The 27984-nt window shown below is 40.2% G+C and overlaps 1 protein-coding gene across 1 annotated transcript; it reads left to right on the top strand.

Moving 5' to 3' along the window:
- Positions 1 to 27975, top strand: LOC135776423 (pecanex-like protein 3). Its single transcript, XM_065287120.2, has 34 exons — positions 1 to 1912; positions 6454 to 6662; positions 6890 to 6995; positions 7092 to 7131; positions 7228 to 7308; positions 7813 to 9537; positions 9661 to 9960; positions 10062 to 10119; positions 10610 to 10751; positions 10825 to 10982; positions 11088 to 11241; positions 11417 to 11449; positions 11528 to 11699; positions 11789 to 11899; positions 12280 to 12371; positions 12453 to 12562; positions 12660 to 12765; positions 12848 to 12940; positions 13042 to 13192; positions 13289 to 13433; positions 14737 to 14914; positions 15061 to 15169; positions 15853 to 15982; positions 16060 to 16118; positions 16226 to 16441; positions 18846 to 19099; positions 19271 to 19501; positions 19607 to 19710; positions 19825 to 19972; positions 20399 to 20629; positions 20878 to 21152; positions 24081 to 24247; positions 24362 to 24735; positions 24975 to 27975. The coding sequence occupies exons 1-34, from the start codon at positions 1760 to 1762 to the stop codon at positions 25131 to 25133; spliced, it is 6774 nt and encodes a 2257-aa protein (XP_065143192.1). The 5' UTR covers positions 1 to 1759; the 3' UTR covers positions 25134 to 27975.
- The last annotated feature ends 9 nt before the right edge of the window (positions 27976 to 27984 follow it).

Genomic DNA, 27984 nt, shown 5'->3' with positions numbered 1-27984 from the left:
GTTTGCTACCTGTGTGAATGAACCGATTCGACACTGGAACTTAGCAAGCTCAAATTGTGGGCTTTTATCGCTGGAGTTATCACACAGCGAACCCGGACTTAACAAGGACATGGCTGCTGTGGTGACCACGTAGATATATTTTGCGTCTTATGTTTGTTTTTGTGTAGTTACCTTCGTTAAAAGGAGAAAACAGTCCGTGGTGTCGTTAGCCTGTGCTAACTCGCATTCAGTTTCGCTCTCCTGCGGTTTCCTGCTCTTGTTTCCGATCAGGATTTCTTGCAAGCCCGTCGACATCAGATATTAAGCGTTGAAGGAATTAAATTGTGCACTACCACCGACCGTTTTTGCTACTTAACACTTATGCCAAAGTCAGAGAGGTCTCACTGCTGGTTGTAGCATGCTAACTGTGTGGCTAGTAAGTGCTAGGTAAAATTTAGCCGTGAGAGATGTTAGTCAAAAATAATTTGAGGAACATTTAAATTGCTGTTACGTTTATTATTTATGTAGTTTAGTGTTTGGTTTGGTGCGTGGCAGACTGATGCAAGCTCAAAATGAACAGTTCGTCTTGGTGTATGTCTGTGTTAGCGATGTTGCTCTTTAATCACATTTGTTTACACTCTTAAAAATATTAGCACCTCAGTAACATTTTCCGTGAAGTGTTATTGGATAGTATGTTGTACACTTGCTTCTCTTTACTGTCTTAATTTGAATTGAATACAGTGTCAAAGCTACCCGAGACTATCTATGCTAACACATCTATGCTAACATTAGCTTAAGTTGATAGGAAGACTGGCCAAAGCCAAATCCATTGAGACATTTGTCATATCTCCATTATTTAGGAGATGACTTTTGCTTACTGAGGGTGCTCAGATTTTTCCATCTTTAGTTGTAAAGTTTACCTACTGCCATACAGGACAAGCTGAGATGTTCCTGTGTTTGTTCAGGCTTTAGGTAAAATGGATATAAATGGGGATAAATCAGACATCAGTTATTAAGTAAATAAATATCTAATATTTGTTATACACCCAATCATTACATCAAAAATCAACTGTGTTCATATTTACATATCTTTTGTTTAGAAGTGGAAAGGTTTACAGATTTGTTTTGAAAAACTAGGACATGTTAGAAAAAACTAGGACACGTTAAATTCTCAGGACTCTGAAGCTGTACATCATATTTCTAATAAGAACAACAAAAGCATAAAAACGTGGAACTTTTTTTGCATATAGACCAAATGCAGTTGTTTTTTGATCCAGTACCTGTTGACATGTCTAAAGTTAGATTATAGTCCATAAGAAAGAACCGTTGGCAAGTCACAGATAGGATAATAATGACCATTTTTAAAATACACAGTTCATCTTAAGCATGTCATCAGAACAGCTTGTTTATTTATGGAATTGTGTTTGTTTAAAGTGCTGGAAAGTTGCAAAGAAACCAAACCAGGCAGTTTTGATGATTCCTCAGGATGAATGTTTTCACGTAGCCTTTCGGTCGCTGTTGTGCCAAAAACTCTCGATGAACTGCACTACATATAGGGGTCTGCTGGATGAACATGTAAATGAGCGATTGAAAGGAACACAGACCTGAAGTTTTTCTGGATTGTCTCACTTACTGCTAATTTTTGGGCAGCCTTTCAGTACACGTTTATGAAAGTCCATTGAGGGGTTCCAATGGAAGTACCGCTCTAAAAACTTTGCCAAGGGAACTTTTAAAACACGGAGCATCATAGGCCTGGGTTGTGTTATTGAGAAACGACAAGATGGGCTCTCAGGCTCTTCAGATATTGCGGCAGGGAGTGTGGGCTTCATTGACCGGAGGATGGTATGTGGACCCTCATCAGAGTACCTTCTCCAATTGCTTTCACCTCTACCTCTGGATATTCCTCTTGGCCTTCCCATTTCTTCTGTACATGGTAAGTCTTTTTCTTACATTACCAACTACAGTATCAGTCCATGGGCGTTTGACGTGCAGAGTGTTCCTGGAAAATGTCCTGTAATGTGCAATTTTAGCTTGTTACTAATATTTCTTACCTGCTGATCTCCAGTTTTCCTCTGTGGAAAGATCTTTTAAGACTTGGAAACTCATGTCTGGTCTAATCGCAGCAATAGGGATTTTCTAAAACTAAAGTTGTGTTTTGAATAAGAACCAAGATAGCGTCACATGTCAGATTTTTTCCTGGAAAAATATAAATTGGTTGTCATGCTACGCATATCAAATAATGTTTCAAGATTCAATGGATATTAGAAAATGTTTAAGTGCTTATACTAGTACTAGTGCCAGTTTAATAATGTTTTTACACTTCTCTTTCTTACAAAGCTCATTTAGAGGAAGTTTCCCAGAAAGAGTTTAGATTAATCCAGGACTAGGCTTTAGATATATTAAGACATTTAAATATTTTTTACAAACATACCTTACAAAAAAAACTGGTGTGCATCTTGAGACAAAACACTGGAACCGATATATAGAGCCCCACCAATTTATCGCTTTGCTGATTTTTATCGGCCGATATGAGCCTGTTTTCAGTCAAGCATTGTCTTCTTAACGTTAAGTTTTTAACTACTTTGTGAAATATATAACTTACTGTAAAGCTAATAAACAGTGACTCCATAACTTTTCAACAAGTCCAATATAACAGTATTCTTGTCAAAACTGTCAACGATTCAAGTTATATATATTTTGTACTATTACATTTATTTATAATATGTAGTAGGGATGTAACGATTCAATCGCGTGTCCCATTAAAAATGTCTGTCTGAAATCGATTCTGAATTGCAAGGCTGCGATTCTTTGTTTCATGCACAGCTTGTGCGTGTACTACGGCTCTGTGATCAGTAGGAAGTCCTTATCAATCTAAAATCATTATGAGGTGAAGTCGTTTATAACGTGAAATTAAAAAAGCAACACTCGTTAAATAAAAATCATTTAAAATATTCTTTAATATCATGAAAAACAATTTGAAGAACATCGATCTAAATATTCCTGTAGACATTTCCTGGAATAGCGTTTGTACTACTACTACTTCTGTGGCACAAAGGGAGTTTCTGCACAAGAGCGCCCCCTGACATTTAGATGTGCCGGGATTTCACCGTAATTCATTCAAATTCATTCATTGAGAAAACGCGCATTTGCGCGGTTAATCGTTACACCTCTAATATGTAGGGATGCTCCGATCAGGATTTTTGCAGTCAATGGCGATTTGTTGTCTTTGTGATCAGCCGATACCAATGCCGATACAGATTCTTCAAGCTGACATGCAAGCTCTTTGATGACCGTAACTGTTAACATTTTTTCTAGATAAAGTAATACCACAGATGTTGCCTGTGTTATATTACTTGCAGTAATTGGGTATATTATTGAATCAAATAAATAAGCACAACAAATATTTCTTCTGCAAAGAGAAATTTAATATGCCTTTAAAAATCCTTATGTCTGTTAAAAGTAATGAAAATAAAACCCTTCAGTCTTTACTGTATGAATTAAATATACACGCATTTGTTTATAACACACCTGCTAATATTACATATCTTTGAAATCTGGTCATCAAAGTTTTTAATGTCCGTCTGCCAGCTAGATAATAAAACGGCAAGCATGAGATAAACATAAAGGGGTGGTTTCCTGGATAGGGTTTATCGTCGTCCCAGACTAAAATGCATGTTTGAGCTGCCTTAATTTAAAAAACATTCTGCACTGACATATCTTAACATACATCAGTGTCATTGTTTTGTTGTCAAGATGCACATCAATATGGTTTATTTGTAAAGTATATTTGTAAGAACTACTTAAATGTCCAAATATAACACAAGCCTGGGATACATTGTACGGTTTTTGCCATCTTATAAGACAGTATTTTCACACTGTGCAACATGGATCGTTTAAACTTTGGTATGAGCAGCATCTATACTGTATGATGATGACACCTATTGAATCGGAGGCTTTGACGACTATGACACACGTTAGCGCAACGTCACCCGCATGCTCTAGTGGTAAACAAATACTGGTATGCAGGTCAGGGCTCGCAAAATTTCTAAATCCCTCCCTGGTAGCCCTTCGGACAGCCACTCTATCAGTTATTCTATCATTTTTTGGTAGAATAAAAAATACATTACTTTTAATGTAGAATATTAAGACAAAACATCTATCAAAACACACAACACACAAAATAATCAGATTACAATCATCAATAAAAATATTTCTAACTGAACTGAAATTTCTATAAACTTCAGATTATGGATCTGAAATATCAAATTAAGTCACAGATAAGAAAATGCCACTTGACGTTGTGTGTATAGCACAGTGTTCCTTAATTAGTTTTCGCGACGTGCCAAATTTTGCCAATACAAAGCCTATAGGTCCATTGACCACAATGTTTGCTCTGCTATTCTTGTTGTTGTTTTTAAAGCTGTTGTTTTTTAACAAAAAAAACAAAAAATCTAGATTTCCATGCAAGCCAAATGTTGCTGCTCATCTCCTCACTGAATAAACTCACCATTTAATAGTGGTTCAATGGGTCACAAAACTCACAGTTTGGATCATACAATGTTTTTCCAGTTACAGATTGTATAATTTTTCTGATCAGCAAAATAGGGCCTACTGTCGCTTTAAGAATGAGTTCTGCATGGCGGCACATGCTGTAGCCTTTATCGTAATTTTCTTCACAGCACAGGCAATCTACATCCTTCAAAACTTGCTGCGGGAGATTTAATTTTTTTACATGAGGATGAGGATAGTAATGAAGGAGAGTATGACGTTGGAGGAAATTTTGAACCGATCCAGATCGTCAGTGACAAATCCGTACTCCTTGATTTCTGTACAGTTTGTGACTTCGCGCAATCGTGAAAGTAAAGTGCGAGCGCGCATTCGAACGCAATTTTAAATACGTGATTCCTGAATTACATTACGATAATTACCCATCCAAATCTGTGAGAAAATGCATAAGCATTATATTTTCCTCCCCATAAGTAGGGCTGTGCAAAAATATTGATACAACTAACCATCATGATAATTTTTCCCCGATTAGTGTATCAATATTTCTATCTCTAGTATAAATAAATAAAAAAACGACCTTCTCCGCCACATGCTGTAGTTGTCACTGTCCAGTTGTCTGTCATATACCGCCATTTGGCCAATGTCTCAGAAGATAGCGTGAGTGAGAAAATGGCAGAAAATTTGCAAGCCCTGCAGGTAAGGGTGTCACGATTTCGATTTTAAATCGAAATCGATCGAAATTAAGTCACAGCTTCGAACTTCGAATTAAAAAATGGGATCGTCGATGCTGCCACGCCCCCATGTCACGTCCGGTCGGCTTGCCAAGCGAGGGACAAAAACTCTCAGAGATGCCTTTAAAAACATCGGTCCGGCGGAACGCGATCATATTTTAAACACGAGGGATGCTACAACTCCTTGAAATGCATATCATAAACAGGATTACTACCTAGTGATCTGCCTTTGGACAGAGCGCAGCTCTCTCTGCACGTGCGTGAGAGTGATGTGTAAAAGATGCAGCGGGTTATATTTTAAACAAAGGAGATATTTTGCCTCAGCTCGCATGAAACGCATAAAACTGAACAAATACATAAGGATTACTACTTTAGTTTATGTTTACACTTCGGACAGATGCGAGAGCGCGTGCACGTAAGACAGAGAGAAGCACAGCTGCTTATGATGCTGGATTTATTTCAGATGCGAGGAGTCCAAGACGCGCGTATTAAGTCCATGTGCCTGCAAGAAGGAATCCTCTCTCTGCAAGCACTCGCGTTAAGTGAAGCCCACAAACCCCCATGCGAGTTGTGCAATGTGCATGTTAATGTGAAACTATAATAATAATAAAAAATGGCATATCATTTTTGTCTTCAAAAAAATATGTAAAAATCGAGAATCGAATTGAATCGTGACCTTAGAATCGAAAATGTAATCGAATCGAGGATTTGGAGAATCGTGACACCCCTACCTGCAGGTTGTACCAGCAAACACATTGTGCGTTGATCATGATCAATTTCCGACACTGTCAGACATAGGACCACCTATTGAGAGCCACGATCACAGAAATTGCCACAATTGTTTCATGATGGTAATCTTTCGTCTGGGACAGCCAAAAATCATGCAGTGTATCCCGGGCTTAAGGCCTAGTCCTGGATTAATTTTAAGCCTCTCCGGGAAGCTGCCCCAAAATGTTGTTGTCTTTAGTGATGCTTGATTCATCATGAGGTTGCAAAGCTTAAACATGTGATTTGTTGTCATCAAGAAATGAACAATGTATGTGTTCACATTTTATATCTTTAACAAAGTGCAAAATAAAACCTGTAATCTGATTTAATAATGCAAGTTAGAGCACCTTAAATAATGCAAAAGTCTATTGCTGTCTGTGTTGTCTTTCTGTAGGGTCATTTAAGAAATGAAATGAGGTTGTAAGTAGTGCAACCACACTGAATTGATTCTTAACCCCTTTTTTCTCAGGCCCTCCCTCCCAATTTATTAGTTGCTGGTGTGTACTGCGCTGTGATAGCAGCCTTCTTCACAGCCATAAAAGCAGTCAATTTCCGACTGCATACCATGTTTGACCTGGGTGAGATTGTGGAGAAGAGGCAGGCCTCGTTTACCACAGACCACCAGAGAGTGGAAGAAGGAGAAGAAGGTTCTGGAGCTCACGACGGAAGCCAACATCGGTACAGCAACCATTACATAGTCATTGCTACATTGTACACTGTCAAACTCTCTGTTACCACTCATCCCTCAAGGCAGCAAGTAGATATCATTAGTTTGTAACAAAATGCTTCTCTCTGAGACAAGACGGTCTTTGGGGAGTTGTGGTTGGTGAACAGCTGTTGATGGTGTTGAGCAGTCACTGTGCTGTAGTCAGTTTTAGCTCATGTCGGCATGCCTGTACCCACAGAGACAGTGGCGTCGGTGTGGAAATGACGGTGTTTCGAAAGGTAAACTCCACCCCTCCGGTTCGCTGCAGTTCCCAGCACTCTCTGTTTGGATTGAACCAGGTGTCGGTGAGGATATTGCAAACATCAAAAACCTAATTTCTTTACCATTATTCTTTTTTGCTCTAGGAATTTCCTCTTAATAGTTTTTCTTCCTTTGACCAGGATTTTTTACCACAGCTTGAAGACCCTGGAGGCTTAAAGGGTATGTTGTTTAATTGGTAACTATTTGGTAACATACCTAAGTAGTTTTAATTGACACAGATGTTGATGACTTTTTTTAATCATTTTTACATTCCAGATATCAAAGAGATCAGAAATAATGTCATAGTGACCTCTGCACACAGAGACGTCATTGGACGCAACTCTCGGGAAAACACTAGTAAGTACATTCCCATTTCAACTTCATAAGCACTGCTAAAATTTAATAAAATGTCATGCTTTGTTTATTAAAACTTATGAAAGTACTTTGAAATGGTTTCCATGGTTATAGCAACCTCTCTGATTGATGTATTTCAGGATTGTGGGTAATGTAGTACTGTACTTAAAGTTAAGATATTAAAGACCATTTTTTTAAAATAAAGTTGAAATTATACTAACTTATCATTTGCACAAATGAAATGTCTTCTCGCTCACTGCAGGTCTGAAAAGTTTTTATGGTATTCCTAGAAACCCCATTGTTATGCTTTATGGTATTGATCTCAGACTAAGTTAACGCTTTTTAATATAAACTGAATGGGGAAATGTGAGACTGGATTGATAGCTGAATGGATTGGTAACTTAATAAAAACCAATGGATTCGGTTTTGAAGTGTTCTGTCTACTTTGTTATACTACATGTGGAAATCCCCATTGCACTTAGTAGTAAGTGCTTTTTGTCTTTGCAGGTGTGGTGCCAGCCTGCCTGGCTGGGGATTACAGAGGACTAATGGTCGGTGATGTCATGTCAGCAGGTTTTGTTGGCCTTCGCCCAACAAATTGTCCTTCCATCCCACCATCCCCATCAAGCCAGGAAGATGGAGATGAGAGAGAACAGGTAGAAAACGGAGATGTGGAGCAACTATCTCCGCAGAGCCCTGATGAGAAAGGGCTTGGTGGCTACTCTCCCCTTGGACCCTCAGCTGAGTCTGAAAGCCTGGGAGATGCACCTATAAGTCCTCTCATCAAGAGTAGCTTGAGTGAGGAGTTAAGCGAGAATTTGCTGGGTTTGGGCCTTGATCCTGTCACTTTTGCACCTGGTGCTGAGCACCCAGGCAGCCGCACAGGGGTGGCTCTGGCTGCAGGCTCCACAGACAGCTGCTTTAGTGGAGGTGGAGTAGCCACAGACAGAGAGACTCTTAGTACAGTCAGTAGCTACCGCAGCGAGAAAACCGACTCAACCCAGCTTGAGAGCCCCTCACTGGGTCAGGTTCATCAACAGGTGTCTAATGCTCCTTCCACAGCTTTACCTCAGGGTAAAGGACATTTTCAAAAACCAGGAGATGAGTTACAAGGGGGCAGTGACACGGACGATCTGTCAGACAGCGTGCTGCTGCGCTCTCCTTCCAAAGAGCTTTCTTCTGGGCAGGTCCTAGACAGAACTCTGGTGGAAGAAGACCTTCCCCCTTTGCTTACGGACATTGTGCACCCCACCTTGCAGAACTCGTCACCATCTAGCAGTGGACCCTCTGAGACCTGTGATCTTGATGGTGGCATTCCCATTCCCCTTCCCCCTCTGCCACCACCCAGACAAGCCAGCTCTGTACCCTCAGGGTTGGCGCTGGGCTTTGTCTGCTCAGAGCCTGCCCTGCCTGTTTCTGCCCCATCCTATATCCTAGCAGAGCCACCATCTCTGCAAGCGCAGCAGCAGGTGGTGAGACCTAAAGATCTGAAGCTGTTACGTGCAGGAGGCAGTGTGGGTCACCGCCCTGGTCGCAGAAAAGCTCCTCGCAAACGAGGCACCGCTGGCAGTAGCAGTTTCGACTGTGGCTCCTATCGCCGGCACCACAACCGTAGCCAACACAGAGATTACATCCCCGTACGCAGTCGGCTAGGTGCCAAAGCCTACAGTGAGAGCTTGTTTGAGGACTCTAGTGATGAAGATGATGGTAGCGACATGAGTGCCGGATCTAGCCTGGGTTCCCCACGACGTTTCAGCTCTGGTGACGAAGATGATGATGAAGATGACGATTCAAGCTCCTCTACCTCCAGCTACTCTCCTGATATGGCAAATGTTGGCATTGCTTCCCAACCTGGCCCAATCCCTCAGCTACCTAGCCCTGGAGAGGGCGAAGAGTCTGATACAATTGGCCCCTCTCATACTCGTAGTGCCCAGCGCTCAGCCAGCACAGCCAGTGCCAAGACTCATGCCAGAGTGCTCAGCATGGATGGGGCTGGTGGAGGTTCAAACAACACCGGGAACCTTGCTTCTACTCTGGGACCTGTACCCCCTTCTTCCACTCCTGCCCCACGTCCTCTCACCATCTCTAAATCAGACCTGGAGGCTCGGACAGTGCACTCTGAAGGGTTTTCCAGGGCCCACCACAGACTTGACTCTCTTGGTGGCTCCTGGGCTGGGAATCAGACAGGTTGGAGAGCAGGAGAGCTTTTGGAAGAGGGGGCAGTAGGAGGAGGTAAGAAGCACTTTTGAGTACCTCATGCAGTTGTCACTTTTCTTTCACCAACTCATTATCATTTCAGCTTTAAAGTGTTTTATTACTTTTCCTAAAGTTTTATCTTTGCTATTTCTATCTCAGCCCCAGAGGAGGGTAGTAAACGTGACTCTGTGAGCAGCGTAAAGAGGACACAGGCCATTCGGAGGCGACATAATGCAGGTAGTAACCCCACTCCGCCTCCTTCTGCCATGGGCTCTCCTCCCAGTCTTCAGGACCTCCAGAGGGTCCGCACCTCATCTCACTCCCGAACACGGACGCTCCCCTCAGCCCTTCACTTTGCCGCCTCCTCCCTGCTGCTGCTGCCTCGCAGTGGCGTTCATGAAGCCTCCACCTTTGATGACACCTCGGAGGGAGCTGTGCACTACTTTTATGACGAAAGCGGTAAAGAGCCATTTATGTTTTCTTTGCAATTTTACACTAATGCTAGTATAACCAACATCCTCTTGAGATTTAATTTGTGACAAATTGAAATCTCATTTCAGGAGTAAAGCGATCTTATACTTTTGGGCCTGCTGGTGGAGGATATGAGGACCCAGTGCAGTATGTTTTAAAATACTGATACCTACAACTATTTGCATGCTCAAGTTTATTTTTAAATAGTACTTGGAGTATTATGTTGACTCATGTCAAAACTAAGGTAATTCTGAGTAAAATTATATACAGATTGGAAATAAAGCTATTGGGGAAACACTTCGGGAGTGACAAGGAGAACTTTTTACAGACTTTAAAATGGCCTACTTTTGTCTTGTGTCCTAAATTCTGCTGTCTGGTGTGCTATTATAAGAACTTGAATGAATTAATTGAGAGAATTAAATGGATTTAGTAAGCGTCTCTTCTATTTCCGGAGGGGCATAGCAGGAATAGAATATTTCAATAACTGAGACTTATGTAAATAACTTGTTAGGCTTAACCAGAATATTAAATTCAATAATCAGAAAAAGATGTACATGTAAATGTTATAATCATAATGATGTCCAGCATTGTTTCTCTGGCTCTTGTGTTTGACCCCTTTAACCTTCAATTGGCTTAGGGAGCGTGAGCGACAGTCACAGTCCTCCAGCTTCACCTCCACTGATGTCCAGGAGGTGGCACCGGTAATGTCCATGCTGCAGCCTAGACCGGTGGTCCTCCAGGGCATGCAGGTCCGAAGGGTACCCCTGGACATGCCAGAGGTGAGGCTCAACCTTTAACGCTCATCTATATAATCTACTTCATTCACAGCTTTCATTGACGTCCTCTCTGTAGTTTGACCTAGATCACGAGTCCCCACATGAATCCCAAGAGAACACGCTGATGATCGAGGAGAAGGCCAAGCCTAAACAGTATTACCGCTTTTGGGTGCTGCCAGGGAAGTGGCTACGAGTTCGTTATGATAGGCTAGCATTGCTAGCCTTACTGGACAGGTGAGATGTTTTCAAGCTGCCAAAATTTGCAGAATGTCACATGGCAGGTTATAAGCATGATTGACTCTGGCATGTTTTGTATTATAACCTGCCTGACTGCCATAGGAACCGGCGCGTGGGGGAAAACGTGTTTGCGGTAGTGTTGGCCAGCTTGGTGGCATTCCTTGGCTTCCTCCTGCTTCTTCAAGGCTTCTTTAGGGACATCTGGGTCTTCCAGTTTTGTCTGGTCATTGCCAGCTGTCAGTACTCTTTGCTGAAGGTCAGTGTGGAAGTTGAAACCTAAAACCAAACCACTTAAAACAATTAGGTAGTTTGTTATGTAGGCATAACAACAAAGTAAATACATTTGTATGGTCCTGCAAGTGTGCAAAGTCATATTACCAAACAATGCAAAAATATATTCACCCAAAATATTTTTGTTGCCATTTTTTCAGAGTGTACAGCCTGATGCAGCATCTCCAATGCATGTAAGTATTACATCTGTGTATTAGCCTTATTTAACTGTAAACCATACAGAAATGTATTTAGCATGGTCTGCATTGCAGGGACACAACTGGATCATTGTGTACAGTCGACCGGTGTATTTCTGCCTGTGTTGCGTGCTGATCTGGGTGTTTAACCTGGTGGGAAACTGGGACGGTTTGCGGCCTTTTACCCTCTACGGGGTAACCTTCTTCTCCGCCCACTTCCTGCAATGTGCTAGAGACATGCTTATAGGTCCGTTTACTCAAAGTCAGTGTTGTGAAAACTTCTTATAAATGGTGTTTTATAACATTAATGTGATTATTTCTTTATTTTTTTTACAGTGTTCACACTCTGTTTTCCAATGATCTTCCTGTTTGGGCTCCTACCTCAGGTCAACACTTTCCTTATGTGTTTGCTGGAACAGGTGGACATGCACATTTTTGGTGGAACTGGTGAGACATACTGTGTCTGTCTATTCATATTTTATAATATGCTATGGCTTTGATGTTCCTATAGCTCAACTCATAGAGTAGGACTATTTGGCACTGTTCCTGGAGCACCACTGTCCTGCAGAGTATAAGTCCAACTTAAATCACAAACATCTAAACAAACTTAACTAAGGATTACATAAAAGTTACAGGCAGGTGTTGGGTTTAAGCTCCGCTCTTCATGACAGTGACACTCCTGGACGAAATCCCAAAACCTTGTTAAAGCTTGCCACTGTGTACACCAAGGTCATGGGTTGTATCCCTGGGAAAACATGTACTGTTTAATGTCTACCACAAGACACTCTGGTGGAAGGTCTAGTCAGTTATATTTATGTGTGTTTCAGCCACTACAAGCCCACTATCGTCAGTCTACAGTCTCTTCCGCAGTGTGTTGGTGGCAGCTCTGGTTTATGGATTTTGCCTTGGTGCCATCAACGTAAGTGTGACATGATTTCTCTCTGTGAATCTGAATTTAAGCTCTGCCTCCTTTGCTCATTGTTTATGTGTGTGTTTGTAGGCTCCATGGGGAGATGCACATGTGCCAGTGCTATTCTCTGTGTTCTGCGGTCTCCTCTTAGCCTTGTCCTATCACCTGAGCAGGCAGAGCAGCGATCCTACCATTCTCTGGTCGACATCACATTTATTACTTATTCACCCTTACGTACAGTATGCTTCGTAACATTTTTAGTGAATCTAACATGTTGTCCATGCTGCTACCCCACAGGTCTCTGGTCCGATCCAAGCTTTTCCCAGAGTTGGAAACACGAACACCAGAGGAGCCTCCGATAGAGATTAAAGACCCTCTACCAGAGAAACTGCGCAACTCTGTGGTAAAAAGCACTTTTCTTTGTATTTCTTTTACTTAAAAATTTTTTTTTCTTTCTTTTCTTAAAACGCACTGTATCTTTGTAGAAGGAGACACTTCACTCAGACCTTGTCATGTGTCCTCTAATGGCCATCATTACCTTTGCTATTAGTGCCAGTACAGTCTTCATTGCTCTGCAGGTAAGTTGAGATCCAGTGTTTGGATGATGTAAATTGGGAATTTGTCTAAGTTCAGACATCATGTTAGCTCCTTTCTAAAGCAATGCTTTGATCTTTCTCAGCCTGCTCTCAGTTTTGTCCTGTACATCTTGGCTGGAGTGGTGGGGTTGTTCACACACTACCTCCTGCCTCAACTCCGCAAACAGCTGCCCTGGTTCTGCTTGGCCCATCCTGTGTTGCGCTCCCGAGAGTACAGTCAGTTTGAGGTTCGAGGTGAGTAGTCAAATCCACAGGCACAATAATACAGTGAGCGAAATCGGATAAACTGACCTTTCTCTCTCTCTCTCTCTCTGTGTCTGTCTGTCTCAGATGCCGCTCAACTGATGTGGTTTGAAAAGCTGTACGCTTGGCTACAGTGCGTGGAGAAATATGTCATTTACCCGGCTGTGGTACTCAACTCCCTGACCACTGAAGCTCACAGTGTCAGCCAAAACCCGGATAAACCTGGCGCCTAGTAAGAACATTCAAGATTTCTCTGAATCTCAGGCTGCAGGAAATTGCTACTTCTCAGTTTACACAGATTTTCCACAGTTCACTTGCAAAAATATCAGGATTTTTTTTAAAATATTAAAGACATGCAGTCTTTAAAGTCATAATATTTATCCCATGTGCAATTTGTTTAGTCTTAGGCCCAATCCCAATTCTATTTTATACCCCTACGCCTACCACTCACCCCTTGAAACAAAGTGGAATGGAAAGGGATAAAAAATTCCCTAAGAAATGGGACAGAACTACTACACCGTCATAAGTCATCATACGCCCTATGTTAAAGTACATGCAATGTTTATCATGCTGCCGTCACCTGTAATCATACGTTTAGTGGGTTAAAGCCTAAAAAGTGGCCCTGGACTTTCTCCCAAAGCAGCACATCTTTATATAACATGACCATAAATATAAACACATGATGAACGTAACATAACACAAATGATTATTTGTTAATAAAAACTTTATTAATGAAAAATAAAACACCTAAATTATAGTCGCATGACCAGTCATCATGGAAAATTTCTTACCCCTTTGTTTGAAGTAAGGTTCGAAAAAACTTTCTTTTGAAGGGCTATCAGGCCCCACCCCTCCAACTAAGGCCCTGTCCCAAATGGCACACTCCGGACTTGTGGACATCCTCAGAGACCACACCTAAATGACATCATGTAGTGCAGACCTTAGGGACCCTTGACGTGAATCCATGAGGGCACATCAGAGTTATATTTTTGAAACGGACTTGTGCGTCATGCCGAGAAGTTGCCCATTAGTGTGAACTCCTCCCATCCGTTGTCTGATTGTCTTTCGCAAGGACTTCTGGGTTGATAAAGTGCGTGAAGCAGTGCAGACTTCACCGAAATCCGCATAAAGGGTGCAAAGGAGGCGCTGATGAGCACACTTCTAAGCGTAGTGTCTCTGCAGAGTTTAGCTCCAACCCTAATCAAGCACACCTGAAGTAGCTTATTAAGGTGCTTGAGGTGTGTTTGATTAGGGTTGGAGCTAAACTCTGCAGAGACACCGGCCCTCCAGGAGCAGGATTGGTGAACTCTGCCCTACGGACTCGTAGACTAAGCGAGCACGTGCAATTTAAGGCCACAAGGCCGAAGTCCACATGAAGTGCGCTATTTGGGACATGGCCTAAGCTTGACATCCCTAGCTCTTCACGTTAATGTGCTTAACAGAGGTGTAAGTGGTAGAAGTAGGATTGGGCCTTAATTTTATCTTCTCCAAAAGCTTCTACAAATGTAAATCAACGTTTGTCTCTCTTTGTTTAGTGGCCGTGCTCTGTTCATCTCAGTGGCTGGAATGAAACTGCTTCGTTCATCGTTCTGTGTGCCGTGTCAGCAGTACGTCACCCTGTGCTTCACCGCGCTCTTCTTCCAATTTGATTACCCTCGCTTTTCCCAGACCTTCCTCCTCGACTACTACTGCATGTCCATCCTCTTCAGCAAGGTCTGAGAGTACACCCACATGTCTCAACACTTGAAACAGCTAGATGTGTTTTAATAATGTATCTGCATGCACCCTTTTGAAGTGGATTTGTGAAACAATTGCTAAAACTGATTTTTCTCTGATCGTTTTTTTGCACGCGGGAGAAGCTGTGGGATCTGCTGTATAAGCTGCGATTCGTGTTGACCTACATTGCACCTTGGCAGATCACATGGGGTTCTGCGTTTCACGCCTTTGCACAGCCCTTTGCTGTTCCCCGTATCCTTTACTCATGTAGATGGTGAACTTAACATTGTGTTTTTAAAAAAACTCCCCTTCTGTATGTACGGTTGATATGACCTCTCTGCTCGCTTAGATTTTACTGACAGTCACTTTGATCAAATGTGATTTCACCTCGTGGGTCTCATTTCACATTACAGTATTTATTTGTGGACTGCGGTGTATTTGTGATATTAACATGCGAGAACTTGTGGCAGCAGTTTAGCACTGCAGCTAAGTAATGCCTCAGCAAGACAAGGTGCTAAAAATGGAAACCGTTGTTTGCTTTTCTTTCTTTCTTTTTAGCTCGTGTCCTTTTGGTTTTATTTCAACATGCACAAAAGAGCACATGCACCTGTCTGCACAGCGATGCAAAGAATGTGAGCTCACCGTCGAAGGCCATTTCTGCAGGGACGAATAGCAATGAATATGCATTATGCAATAATAGGCAAATTATGCGGCCTATGCAAATAAGGCCTGATGGCTGTCATAACAATTTCAAACTCTACTAGATTTCACATGAGGTATAGCAAGCCCCTGTTTTTTAATTTGTTTTTTTTAACAGACCCAGGTGCATTTCTTGAAAAAATGTTTTCTCGCTTAGGGTGCTTTGTCGCTAATGTGTTGAATGTGACCTGCTCTTTTAAGGTCATTTGTACCCTTAACTCAAGTTATGCTCTTAGACTCGGCCATGCTGTTTGTGCAAGCTGTCTTTTCAGCGCTGTTTTCTACTCCTCTTAACCCTGTACTGGGCAGTGCAGTGTTTGTCACCTCTTACACTCGCCCTGTGAAATTTTGGGAGAGAGACTACAAGTAAGTCATACAAGATTTGAAGTAACATACATTTATTAAAGACAAAATTCTAATCTTTCATTACCGTTTTCTTTCAGCACTAAACGGGTGGATCACTCGAATACACGTCTGGCCACTCAGCTTGACCGCAACCCTGGTACGTGATCTTTATAGTACCCAAATAATACAGAGTACTTATTGTTAAGAGAGGTACTAGACATCATATGCAATCTTAAATTTTTTTTTACCTTTCCTCTCAAATAGGTGCTGATGACAACAACTTGAACTCGATCTTCTATGAACATCTGACACGCTCCCTGCAGCACTCCCTATGTGGGGACCTTCTGCTGGGCCGCTGGGGTAACTACAGCACAGGAGACTGTTTCATCCTGGCCTCAGACTACCTCAATGCTCTCGTACACATCATTGAGATCGGCAACGGCCTTGTCACTTTCCAGCTCAGAGGCTTGGAGTTCAGGGGTGAGCTTGCAAGATCTTTTTTTGTTATATGGGCTTTTAATGCCAAGCTCATATTTCTGAAACAAAAGGCATCCACTATAGCAGGGGTAGGCAACGTCTGTCCTGGATTGCTGATGTCCTGCAGAGTTTAGCTCCAGCTCTAATCAAGCATTCCTGAAATAGCTAATCAAGGTCTAAAGAGTCAGCTGAAAACTACAGGTAGGCAAGGTTTTATCAGGGTTGGAGCTAAAATCTGTGGGACATCGGCACTCCAGGATCGACAGTGCCAATCCATGCACTACAGGATATTAAAATAAGACTTCCATCATTTTTTGATTCAGAGTTGACTCTGAAGGGAAATACTTTGTTTTTATGCTTTTGTATTCGTGTATTACTTTATGCTTGGCATGAATATGAATGTAGACAGAATGGGTGTGATGAGATTAAAATGTCTCGTGATATCAGCATTAAGTTGATTTTATGGAAAAACCTTTTACAGTGCATGCATTATATTCTGTCTTTTACTGCATGTGCTTTTTTAGTTGGGTTTCCAATAATCTTTGTCTGGGAACTCATATAAATCAGAAGTGTAAACCCTCACTCTGAGTTTATATGATTTACACGAATGTTCTTGCTCAAGAATTACAGTGCTGTATCATTTTTATTGTAAGGAATTGGACAAATTTTGAAGATTTAAACCTACACTAATCTTGACAAACTATATATCGTTGGAAAGCTCTCAGATTCAGGTTTCGGATTTCATTACAATTTTGCAAAAAGTAAGAGTAATTTCCTACAATGTTACTGGCCAACAGGTGGGCCCATGGTGGTGGTTATTATATTTTTTATTACATATCCTATAAACCTGAAATAATCTTGACAAATCTGTAAAGCTCTAAGAATGTAGTTTTCATCTTTTAAATCCAATTAACTCTTTCCCCGCCAGCATTTTTCATGATTTTCACAAAATTTTAATGCCTTCCAGAAAATGCTCCTTTTTAAATATCAAAATACAATATATGAAATAAAAGACAAACTGCTTTCAAACTAAAAAATCTGTTTCATCCTGCCTTCATGTGTTCTGTTTTTATCACCTCTCAAATATGTGTAGGTCATCAAAAACACCAAATTTTGAGCAAATAGCAGAGATAATTCCATTTTTGTGAAGGACTTTTGATAGATATCAGATGCAGAGCGATCTTTAAAACATACACGGACATACAGCTGTTTGCCCTAGGGCAATACTTCCGGTTTTTATAAGTTGCGGAAGGTGGATAATAGCGGTATTGCAGATTGACAAGATAACTCGTCAATGGCGGGGAAAGAGTTAAAGATAAAAAATTACATAGACTGTTTCATCGGACGCATGTGCGGTGACGCAATGCACATCTGGTCCGAACTTTACTTCCGATTTCAGTTTAAATACTTCGTCAAAAATAACACATGTTTTGGTTTTCTAGGTAATCTACGTGTCGTTAATTTTGCTTTTTATATAAATACACTACGTTTAAAGGACTTTGATTTTATTTCTTCTTAGCTGAGTTTACGGGAAGTTAAGTGTTGACTAAGAAAGCCGCTTGTTTATGTTGTTACTGCTGAAACAGTCTATAATAAAAGTCATTTTGTTCATAGGAATAAATATGAATGGTATTTATAATTATAACACTACTATCCTATAAACGTGACGACATATTGACAAACTATATATTTTTGGAAAGCTCGAAGAATGTAGTTTTCATATTTCAATTTTTTTTTTGCATTATTAATAATAATGCAGTTACAGTAATTTATTAATTTGTGACAAGAGTATGCAGCAAACCGTTGTGTTCATTAGTTGTAAAACCACTAAAAGTCTGACAGCATTTTTTACTTGAATTTTGGATCAAAACTAGTTGAGACTTGTGGTTTTATTTTTCTAGTGTTATATTAGTTATTTTAATTTGAAGGTGTACATCACCTTTTAACCTTCACACTCAAAAAGGGGAGTGACCATTACAGGGTTAAATGGATTTAAATGTTGTATGGCCAAAATGTAAGCGTTTTGCCGCTTGATCATTTTGAGTTTACTCTCTTCATTCGCGCGTGAAATTCTAGTCATCAAGACAATGAAAGACATGCGGAAATTGGCGTCATGGCAGGGGCTTCTGCGACTCCGCTCCCTTCCTAAAATCACGTCACTACTAGAGCAAGCTCCGGATTGGTTAATGTGAAGCAGTTTTTCACAAAAGTTCAAGTTTTTCAACTTGCACGTTTCCCGCGGCAACACTCAATTTGCGACTAGTTAAAATGATGTGATTTCAGTGTCCCATTTATATATTTTTATATAGAGGATTTCCTAAAAAAAGTGTAAAAATCTCATTCTCATGTACCCAATCTCATAATTCGTCACTCTTCTAGATACCCTTTTTTAATTGCTTGTTTGCAGGTACATACTGTCAGCAGAGGGAGGTGGAGGCGATTACTGAAGGGGTGGAGGAGGATGAAGGCTGTTGCTGCTGTGAGCCAGGTCATCTTCCCCACATGCTGTCCTTCAATGCTGCTTTTGGCCAACGCTGGCTGGCCTGGGAGGTAGCTGCCACTAAATACGTGCTGGAGGGCTACAGCATCAGCGACAACAATGCAGCCTCCATGCTTCAAGTCTTTGACCTGCGCAAGATTCTCATTACATACTACGTCAAGGTAACTCCTCTCCACCGCCACTGCTTACACTAGTGTTTATCCAAAGCCATCCAAGCTTTAGATTTTATGAGTATGTGCATTCCCTGGAAATTGCACTCGTGACCTTAAAGTCATGCTTCATCAGAAAAGCAGTTAAAATGCAAATCAATCATTGATGTTTTTTTACCACAGAGTATCATCTACTACGTCACCCGCTCACCCAAACTGGAAGAGTGGTTGGCGAATGACTCCGTGCAAGATGCGTTACGGCCCTGTCTTAGCCCAGCATATGTGGACAGTGACCCCACCTTCAACCTGAATATAGATGAGGACTACGATCACCGGGCATCCGGCATCACCCCCTCGTCTTTCTGCCTGGTGTACCTGGAGTGGATCAAATACTGTAACAGTCGCAGACAAACGGTTTGATTCACAATTCTGTTCAGCCATTTATTCATTTACTGTATATTGCTGCTGCCCTGTGGTGAAAGGAAGCAAAGCTATAACAGTCACTGTGTATTTTTCCAGCCGGTCGAGAGCGAGAAAGATTCCCCTCTTGTCACACTTTGTTTTGGATTGTGTATTCTGGGCCGTCGAGCTCTGGGAACCGCCTCACACAGCATGTCGGCAAGGTAAGACCCCATGACATCAGTATTAGACTTGTACACCTTTTTGAGGTACATTACTTCTAAATGTAGTCGCTATTGTCCGAAGCTGATTTACTGTCAACACCTTTACCTCTTCAGCTTGGAGCCGTTTCTCTACGGCCTTCATGCTCTGTTCAAGGGTGATTTTCGTATCACTTCGCCAAGAGACGAATGGGTTTTTGCAGACATGGACCTGCTGAACCGGGTGGTAGCTCCAGGCGTACGGATGTCCCTCAAACTTCACCAGGTAAACATGAATCCTTCTGACGTTCATTGAAGACCTGTTTTTACACTAAAATTAATTTAGGAGTAGTTTTTTGTGTGCATTATATGCTGTATAAAACGGCAATAGTCTAATGGTGATGCAAGCAAATAATGTATACTTGATTCCGATTGGTCCGCGGGATTCTGCAGTAAAGTGTTTTTGAGTTTAAGCACCTTAACTATTAAGCTTGTCAGTGCCATAAAATATAAAGGATGTTGTGAAATGTGTAGCGCATTAATGGTTTAAGATTTAAACATCCAGCTTGTTTATGTGCATAAATGACAAACAGCCTTCATATAATATGAAGTTTTATGCGCTCTAATGTAAAGCAATGGGCCATCATCGCACAGATTTGAGTATGCACGTACTCCCCAAACCACCTCCCATCTACCTCCTTGTCCTCTGCAGGATCACTTCACATCTCCTGATGAATATGAGGACCCAGTGGTTCTGTATGATGCCATCACAGCAAATGAAGAGAAGATGCTTATCTCTCATGAGGGTGACCCTGTGTGGCGAAGCGCCATCCTGGCAAACATGCCATCTCTGCTGGCTCTCCGCCACGTCATGGACGACGGCAGTGACGAATACAAGATCATCATGCTGAACAAACGCTTCCTCAGCTTCAGAGTTATTAAGGTGCTTCGCTGTCTAAGCCTATGTGTACACTCACAAACATCGTAATACATCCAGTCTTAACAGTTTCTGGTCTGTTTAACGCATACATGAAGCAAAGCAACAGCTGCTCTTTTTGGCCGTCAGCATAAAGTGTGGAATGCAAATGTGCTGTCTGAGATTTTTAAAGTAGCAATATTAGCAAGATAAGCTATAAGTCTGATTGTAATTAGTCACTAGTAACTAATTATTCTCCATGTTGCTTCCTTTAGGTGAACAGAGAGTGTGTGCGTGGGCTGTGGGCCGGTCAGCAGCAGGAGCTGGTCTTCCTGCGAAACCGAAACCCTGAACGTGGCAGCATCCAGAATGCCAAGCAAGCCCTGAGGAACATGATTAACTCGTCCTGTGATCAGCCTATCGGATACCCGATCTACGTGTCCCCACTCACCACCTCCTATGCCGGGGCCCATGCTCAGCTGCGCTCCGTTTGGGGAGGACCTATCAGCCCTCACAACATTTACACTTGGTTCATCAGTAGCTGGGACAGGTTGGATATGGCAACATGCACATCTCATTTTTCACCATTTATTGTTAAGCTACTTTAAATTATGAGCAGCTTTTAAAGTTACATTTGGGTACAATAGGAGCTACTATCAAAAATCATATATAGGTTGTTTTGTCTTCTATCATTCACTTTAAGCTTTCCTCCTCCTCTAGCTGCTTTATATTTCTGACTTTTTGGAAGCCAGTGTCATACTATAGATAATATTGACAATATTATATAAGGTGACATAGAATGATTGAGCGGGGTATTTCTCCTTGTTCTGTGATGTGACATGTAGACAAACATTTTTTTGTTTGGGTCTGCAATGCCTTAGAAGCTACCTAAAAACCTCTCTCAGATAGCTCTATTAGGGTGGGGGAACTCATTACTGATTGTCTGACTTTCCTGCCACTCAAAAAATGTAGCCAATTATTTTAAAGTGGAGGGGCAGTGAGATCCCTGTGATGTCATAAGCATCAGTTTTTCAGATTGGGCCGTTTCCTGGCTGACATTTCTAAAAGCGAAATTTCTATGAGACTGAGATGTTTAGCATGTCTAGCATTTTTGTATGTTTGTGAATGCGGGACTACCATTATTCAACAAAGACAAGGTAAAAATTTTTTTTCATTCTCTGTCCCCTTTAAGACTATTGTAGGACGTTATAGGTCTTGTATAGAACAGTTTAGGTCTGGATTAGGATATTATTCATGTTATTGGTCAACAATAGGTCTTATAGAATAGTATAGTTCTAAAATAGGTATTTTGGGATATTACCAATATTATATTGATATTAAAGGGCTATTTTAGGTCTATTATGGGTATTGTTTGCTATTTTAGATCTATTATAGGTATTTGAGGATATTATAGGTCTATTATAAGTATTTTTGCATATTATAGATATTATATTGATATATGCTATGTTAGATCTATAATAGGTATTTTAGGATATTATAGGTTTTTGCAGATATTATAGGCTATTTTAGGTCTATTATAGGTATTGCTTGCTATTTTAGATCTATTATAGGTGTTTGAGGATATTATAGATATTATAGGTATTGTGTGCTATTTTAGATCTATTATAGGTCTATTGCAGCTATTATAGGTTATTTTAGGTCTATTATAGGTATTGTTTGCTATTTTAGATCTATTATAGGTGTTTGAGGATATTATAGGTATTGTATGCTATTTTAGATCTAATATAGGTATTTGAGAATATTATAGGTCTTTTGTAGTTATTTTGGCATATTATAGATATTATATTGATATATGCTATGTTAGATCTATAATAGGTATTATAGGATATTATAGGTTTATTGCAGATATTATAGGTTATTTTAGGTCTATTATAGGTGTTTGAGGATAGTATAGATATTATAGGTCTATTATAGGTATTGCTTGCTTTTTTAGATCTATTATAGATGTTTGAGGATATTATAGATATTATAGGTATTGTGTGCTATTTTAGATCTATTATAGGTCTATTGCAGCTATTATAGGCTATTTTAGGTCTATTATAGGTATTGTTTGCTATTTTAGATCTAATATAGGTATTTGAGAATATTATAGGTCTTTTATAGGTATTTTGGCATATTATAGATATTATATTGATATATGCTATGTTAGATCTATAATAGGTATTTTAGGATATTATAGGTTTATTGCAGATATTATAGGCTATTTTAGGTCTATTATAGGTGTTTGAGGATAGTATAGATATTATAGGTCTATTATAGGTATTGCTTGCTATTTTAGATCTATTATAGATGTTTGAGGATATAATAGATATTATAGGTATTGTGTGCTATTTTAGATCTATTATAGGTCTATTGCAGCTATTATAGGCTATTTTAGGTCTATTATAGGTATTGTTTGCTATTTTAGATCTATTATAGGTGTTTGAGGATATTATAGGTATTGTATGCTATTTTAGATATAATAAAGGTATTTGTGAATATTATAGGTCTTTTATAGGTATTTTAGCATATTATAGATATTATATTGATATATGCTATGTTAGATCCATAATAGGTATTTTAGGATATTATAGGTTTATTGCAGATATTATAGGCTATTTTAGTTCTATTATAGGTGTTTGAGGATAGTATAGATATTATAGGTCTATTATAGGTATTGTATGCTATTTTAGATCTATTATAGTTTTTTGGGATATTATAGGTCTATTACAGATATTATATGCTATTTAGATCTATTATAGGTATTTGAGGATATTATAGGTCTATTATATGTATTTTGGGATATTATAGGGATATTATGTTATAGGGATATTATTATATTATAGGCTATTTAGGTCTATTATAGGTATTGTATGCTATTTTAGATCTATTATATGTATTTTAGGATATTATAGGGACATTATGGGCTATTTTAGGTATTATAGGTCGATTGTTGGTCTTATAGGCTATTTTATGTTTATTATAGATATTGTAGGATATTTTAGGTCTTATTGGATATTATAGGTGATACAGGTCTTTTACAGATATTAAGGCCATTTTTATTATAAAACTTTATTATAAATTTTATTTATTTATTATACATTTTATATTACACATTTTATTTTATTATAAATATTGTAAAAATTATTGTTCTATTGTATGTATTTTATATGTCTGTTATAGGATATTATAGATCATAGATCATGTTTTGCAAACTGCTTGGGATTCTCATTTGTAAGTCGCTATAAATGCATCTGTTAAATAGCTGTTAATTTACAACTGTCTGATCAAACCTTTTTATTGCATCAGTTTTTGAGACACTTATACATTAAGTCTTTATTGGGGTGACAGCATTAAATTGAAAAAGACATGCTAAATACAGAGAACAACACTAGATAAACAGTTATGTCTGTATCATTGTAAATATGCTAAACTGCAGCAGTGTTGTAATGTCACATATGCTATCTGCTTTTCTCAGACTCCAGAAGGGGTGTGGTGCCGGTTGTAACAGTGGGGGTAATATTGAGGATTCAGACTGTGGTGGTGGATCAACCTCCATTAGTAATAATCCTGCAGTTCATCCACCCCAGAGCACAGCACCCAGCTTCACACAGGCCCATCCTACCACTGTACAACCTTCACTAGGTAAGACACCTGCTGCTTCTGTACTACTGTTCATGTCTTGTGTGAAAGTCCACCTACAATCAATAAATCAATGGTCTGTGAAAGCTCCGAGTTTCACACTCTTCCTTTCCCAAGGAACTGACAACCCCGTTGGACCTTCCTGGCCTTTGCATCCCCAGCCACTCCCACTCGCCTTGCTCAGCCAATCAGAGGGCAGCTCCATGCACCGAACCGCTTCCATCCATGGGCTTTTGGGACAGCATCTTTCTAGCTCCCAGCTGTCTTTCAGTGGCTCAGTGGCTCTACCGCCTGCAGATCGCTTTTGCCCCAGTAGTCTGCAGGACAACCCAAGCCACAGGACATCTCAGAGGGGTATGAGTCTGGGTCACGGCAGCGGGCTGCCCTATGAGGCCCTGTATAGCAAGTGGAGTCTGCCCGGGAGGAAGGGATTTAATGGACCTGCTGCGATGGAAGGGGACTTCTCAGTTTCACACAGCGTACGCATACAGGTAAGAGCATATTGCATGCTTATTACCTCAAAAATACACTTAAAATCTATGAGTGTCTTAACATTTAGATGTTGTGAGTTTTACAAGATTAAGCCAGGAGGAAGCCTTAGTTAAATTAGGACATTAATAAATTAATCTTTGCTTATGTGTACTGATATACATTTTAGTAAAACTGGGCCTAAGTGCCCTAATACTAAATTTGGTTATACTAATTATTCGCTTTAAATTTCACTTTCAAGCCTTCACAGCCACCCCTTCCTGTCCCGCCATCTGATATCAGCCAAACACTGGATCCAATGGGAGTTGCCGTACCTACAGAGACCACACCCCTTACGCCAGACCCACCCAGTGCACAGGACGAGTCAACAGAACTGCCTTTACTTGACCACCTCCGCTGAGCCTGCACAGAGACTAACCTGCACAGCTAAACCAGCACAGCCGGGATCAGATCAGCTGGAAGGAATTTTCCAGTACAGAATCCCGTTGAGGATCACAGCGTCCTATCTGCATATTTCTAGACGTTTTCTGGAAATATTCTTTCTGGTTTAGCTAAGTCTCGTCTCGTTGAACTTAGCTCCCGTTAGGCTTCTATTGGCCACTGTTTTGGCCGCGAGGCTCATAAGCCAAAATAAGTAGCCTGTCAGTGCAATGTTAAGGGATTTTAATTCAATATTTTTTATAAGTAGAGGGTTGTGTCATCTAAATAAATGCAAAACCATGGCCTGTATCAAAAAGGGAACTCTCTTTTCTGTAGCAGCCTTAAAATCACCCAAGCTTTTTTCTTTCCACTGAAGTCCAAGTGTCTCTCTTCTTGATTTCTGATTGAACCCCTGAGCTTTTTGCCACATCAGTCGCTCGCCTTTCAGGTCCACAGGAACTTTTGATTCGATTCATCCTCACTGAGCCTTCAGTTCATAGCTCACACATTCCAGAAAAACATTTGGGTTCAGCATTGGTGTGGGGGCGGTCCATCAGATGCATGCATATCACGTGATCTCACTCGTAAACGACACACAATCACAGTTTTTGCGAGCTTCAGGGATAAGACTCGAACATGCACAGTTTTTTCCCTCTGCTGGTGGTGCTTCTCCCAACATGGGCTGTAAATTGAGTTCTGGGATGGGAAGAAATGGACGACCACAGAATTGTCATCAAAAACACACCTATCAGTTTTCGTTTTTTTAGCCTGGATATGGGTTATTTATTTTCTTTATACATCACACAATCAAAGATGACCTTTCCTTCTACTCCCAGACATGCTCTCTATGCGATATGGTGAGGGGCTTTGGCCTCCCATTGGCTCCCCTGCTTTAGTGCTGCTGCAAGCACCTGCAGTTTGTCTCCCTCTATTGCAATACTACTGCTACTGCACCACCCCTCTACTACTAATCGAACTAACCAAACTACTGCTCCTTTGACTTCTAAACTCCAGCGTTTTAGTTGGAAAAACTTGGCGGGGATTAAAAAGACAAAGATAACGTATTTATTTAATTGCTGATCTCAAATGGAAATGGAGGGGGTGTGGCTTTGTGCGTTGGATGAGATGCTCTGATTTCAACTGTAACCCCCACCCCGTTTTTGGATCTAGCCAATGAGAGAAGTTTATCACCTTACTGTTCTCGTCTCAGTGTGTGTGTGCGTGCGTGTGTGTGTTATACAACTGGAAAGTTAAATGTTTTCTGTCATATATCTGCTGTTTATGAATGGGTAGAAGTTCAGACTGCCTGCTGTTGGAAGCATGGCACTTACTGCCTCTACAACAACAAACATATCAAATCCTTGCAGTCAAATCCTCGTGACATCTGACATCATGCCTGAAATAGCCACAGTTTATCTTAAACAGTTTGTGGTATAATTCGATCTTCTTTATAAAGTGGTTTAGAGATTAAAAGCTATTAAGCTGTTCTGCATATAATTTCCTAGCGTTTGACATGGCCCAGCTGTGATCTGAAATGGGTTGCAAAAGGGCCGCCATGGTAAAAATGGTGCCTTATAAATTGACACACAATGTCTTTGTGTAAACAAAGGGTTTAGGATTCTTCTCTATTTTTTTAATACTGCTACCAGTTGGTTTGTCTGCTGTTCAGTTTTATTTTTATTAGACCCGTCCCATATAGTTTTCAAAATGGATATAAATCTGTTTTTGTGTGTGTGTGTTTATGTCTGATAGAGTGTGCCGTTAGCCCTGCTTCATTTATTGCCATTATCATGTTCACTTCTTCATACTCGCTTAAACCACCGGACGTTAATGCGTTATAACACTGATAGATATATTTATATATAGTTTAGTATAGAGTTGCTATTCTGCCCATCACACAAAGTCTGATATCACAAGTTGTTTGAACACTATATTAAAAGTCTGTTTAGCTTAGTCTGATCTCAATCACCATACGTAATCTATGCTGTCTCAAATCTCTAAACTTGGCTCATTTATGGCCTTTTCCAGTGGACTTTCACAGCTGTCGAGTGTTTGGCTTAAATCAGGATTGGGTAGAGGCTCATCAATCTCTCGGTCTCTTCCCATCAGAAGCATTTCTCTGGGTTTCTTTTATCTTTAGGGCGGTGTTTCCAAAGCAACAGGGAGTACTTCTCTTTCCTGGGAGAAAGCACAATTTACTGGATAGTCTTGGGTGTCAGTGATTTTAAGGGATTTAACCAATCTCTGCCATATATGTACAGCATGTTTTGTATATAAATATATTTAAAGTATATATATATATAAATCTATTTTATTATTATTGGATTTCTGGTTATTTTTCAATGGAAGTCACTACTTGGAGTCTTAGGGGAGCCATGCTTCAGTGTGTCTGTGCTTGTCGAGAGCTCAGATTCGCTCTCAGCATGGATTCATGAAGTTTGGAGAATGAATCAGTTAAAACTGCTTTTGCACAACTATTGTAAAATAGTACACCATCCTGTTTTTTTTTTTTTTTTTTAGTTAAACGGGGGATTGTTTTATTTAAGAACTGTTATTCAATATTCAAAGTTCTGTACAGTTTTTTATGTGATACTTTTTGCCCCTCCTATTTAAATTAAAGCTTTTTGTGTCATTGTTTGCAAAATTGTTCTCATTTCCTCAGTATTTTAGTGTCTTGTGCATCCATTCAGAGGTAAAGTCAAACTCCTATAGGAAGGAATTATAAAATGGTGGAATTGAAGAGCTCAGATATGAAAGCCGCTAAACACCTCTGTCAAATATACGATCATGATATTGACCAAATGCTTTTAGCGTATATATGTTCATCAAAT

The sequence above is a fragment of the Paramisgurnus dabryanus genome, chromosome 18 (genome assembly GCF_030506205.2).
Source record: "Paramisgurnus dabryanus chromosome 18, PD_genome_1.1, whole genome shotgun sequence".
Classification (NCBI taxonomy): domain Eukaryota; kingdom Metazoa; phylum Chordata; class Actinopteri; order Cypriniformes; family Cobitidae; genus Paramisgurnus; species Paramisgurnus dabryanus.
The sequence above is the reverse complement of the archived record's forward strand: the minus strand, read 5'-3'. Positions and strand labels throughout refer to the sequence as shown.

Excerpts from the sequence above, each read along its gene's own strand:
- LOC135776423 (XM_065287120.2), top strand. The coding sequence starts at position 1,760 with ATGGGCTCTCAGGCTCTTCAGATATTGCGGCAGGGAGTGTGGGCTTCA. Across the intron at positions 16,442-18,845 it reads CAGAGGCTTGGAGTTCAGGG|GTACATACTGTCAGCAGAGG; the intron begins GTGAGCTTGCAA and ends GCTTGTTTGCAG. Across the intron at positions 24,736-24,974 it reads CACACAGCGTACGCATACAG|CCTTCACAGCCACCCCTTCC; the intron begins GTAAGAGCATAT and ends TTCACTTTCAAG.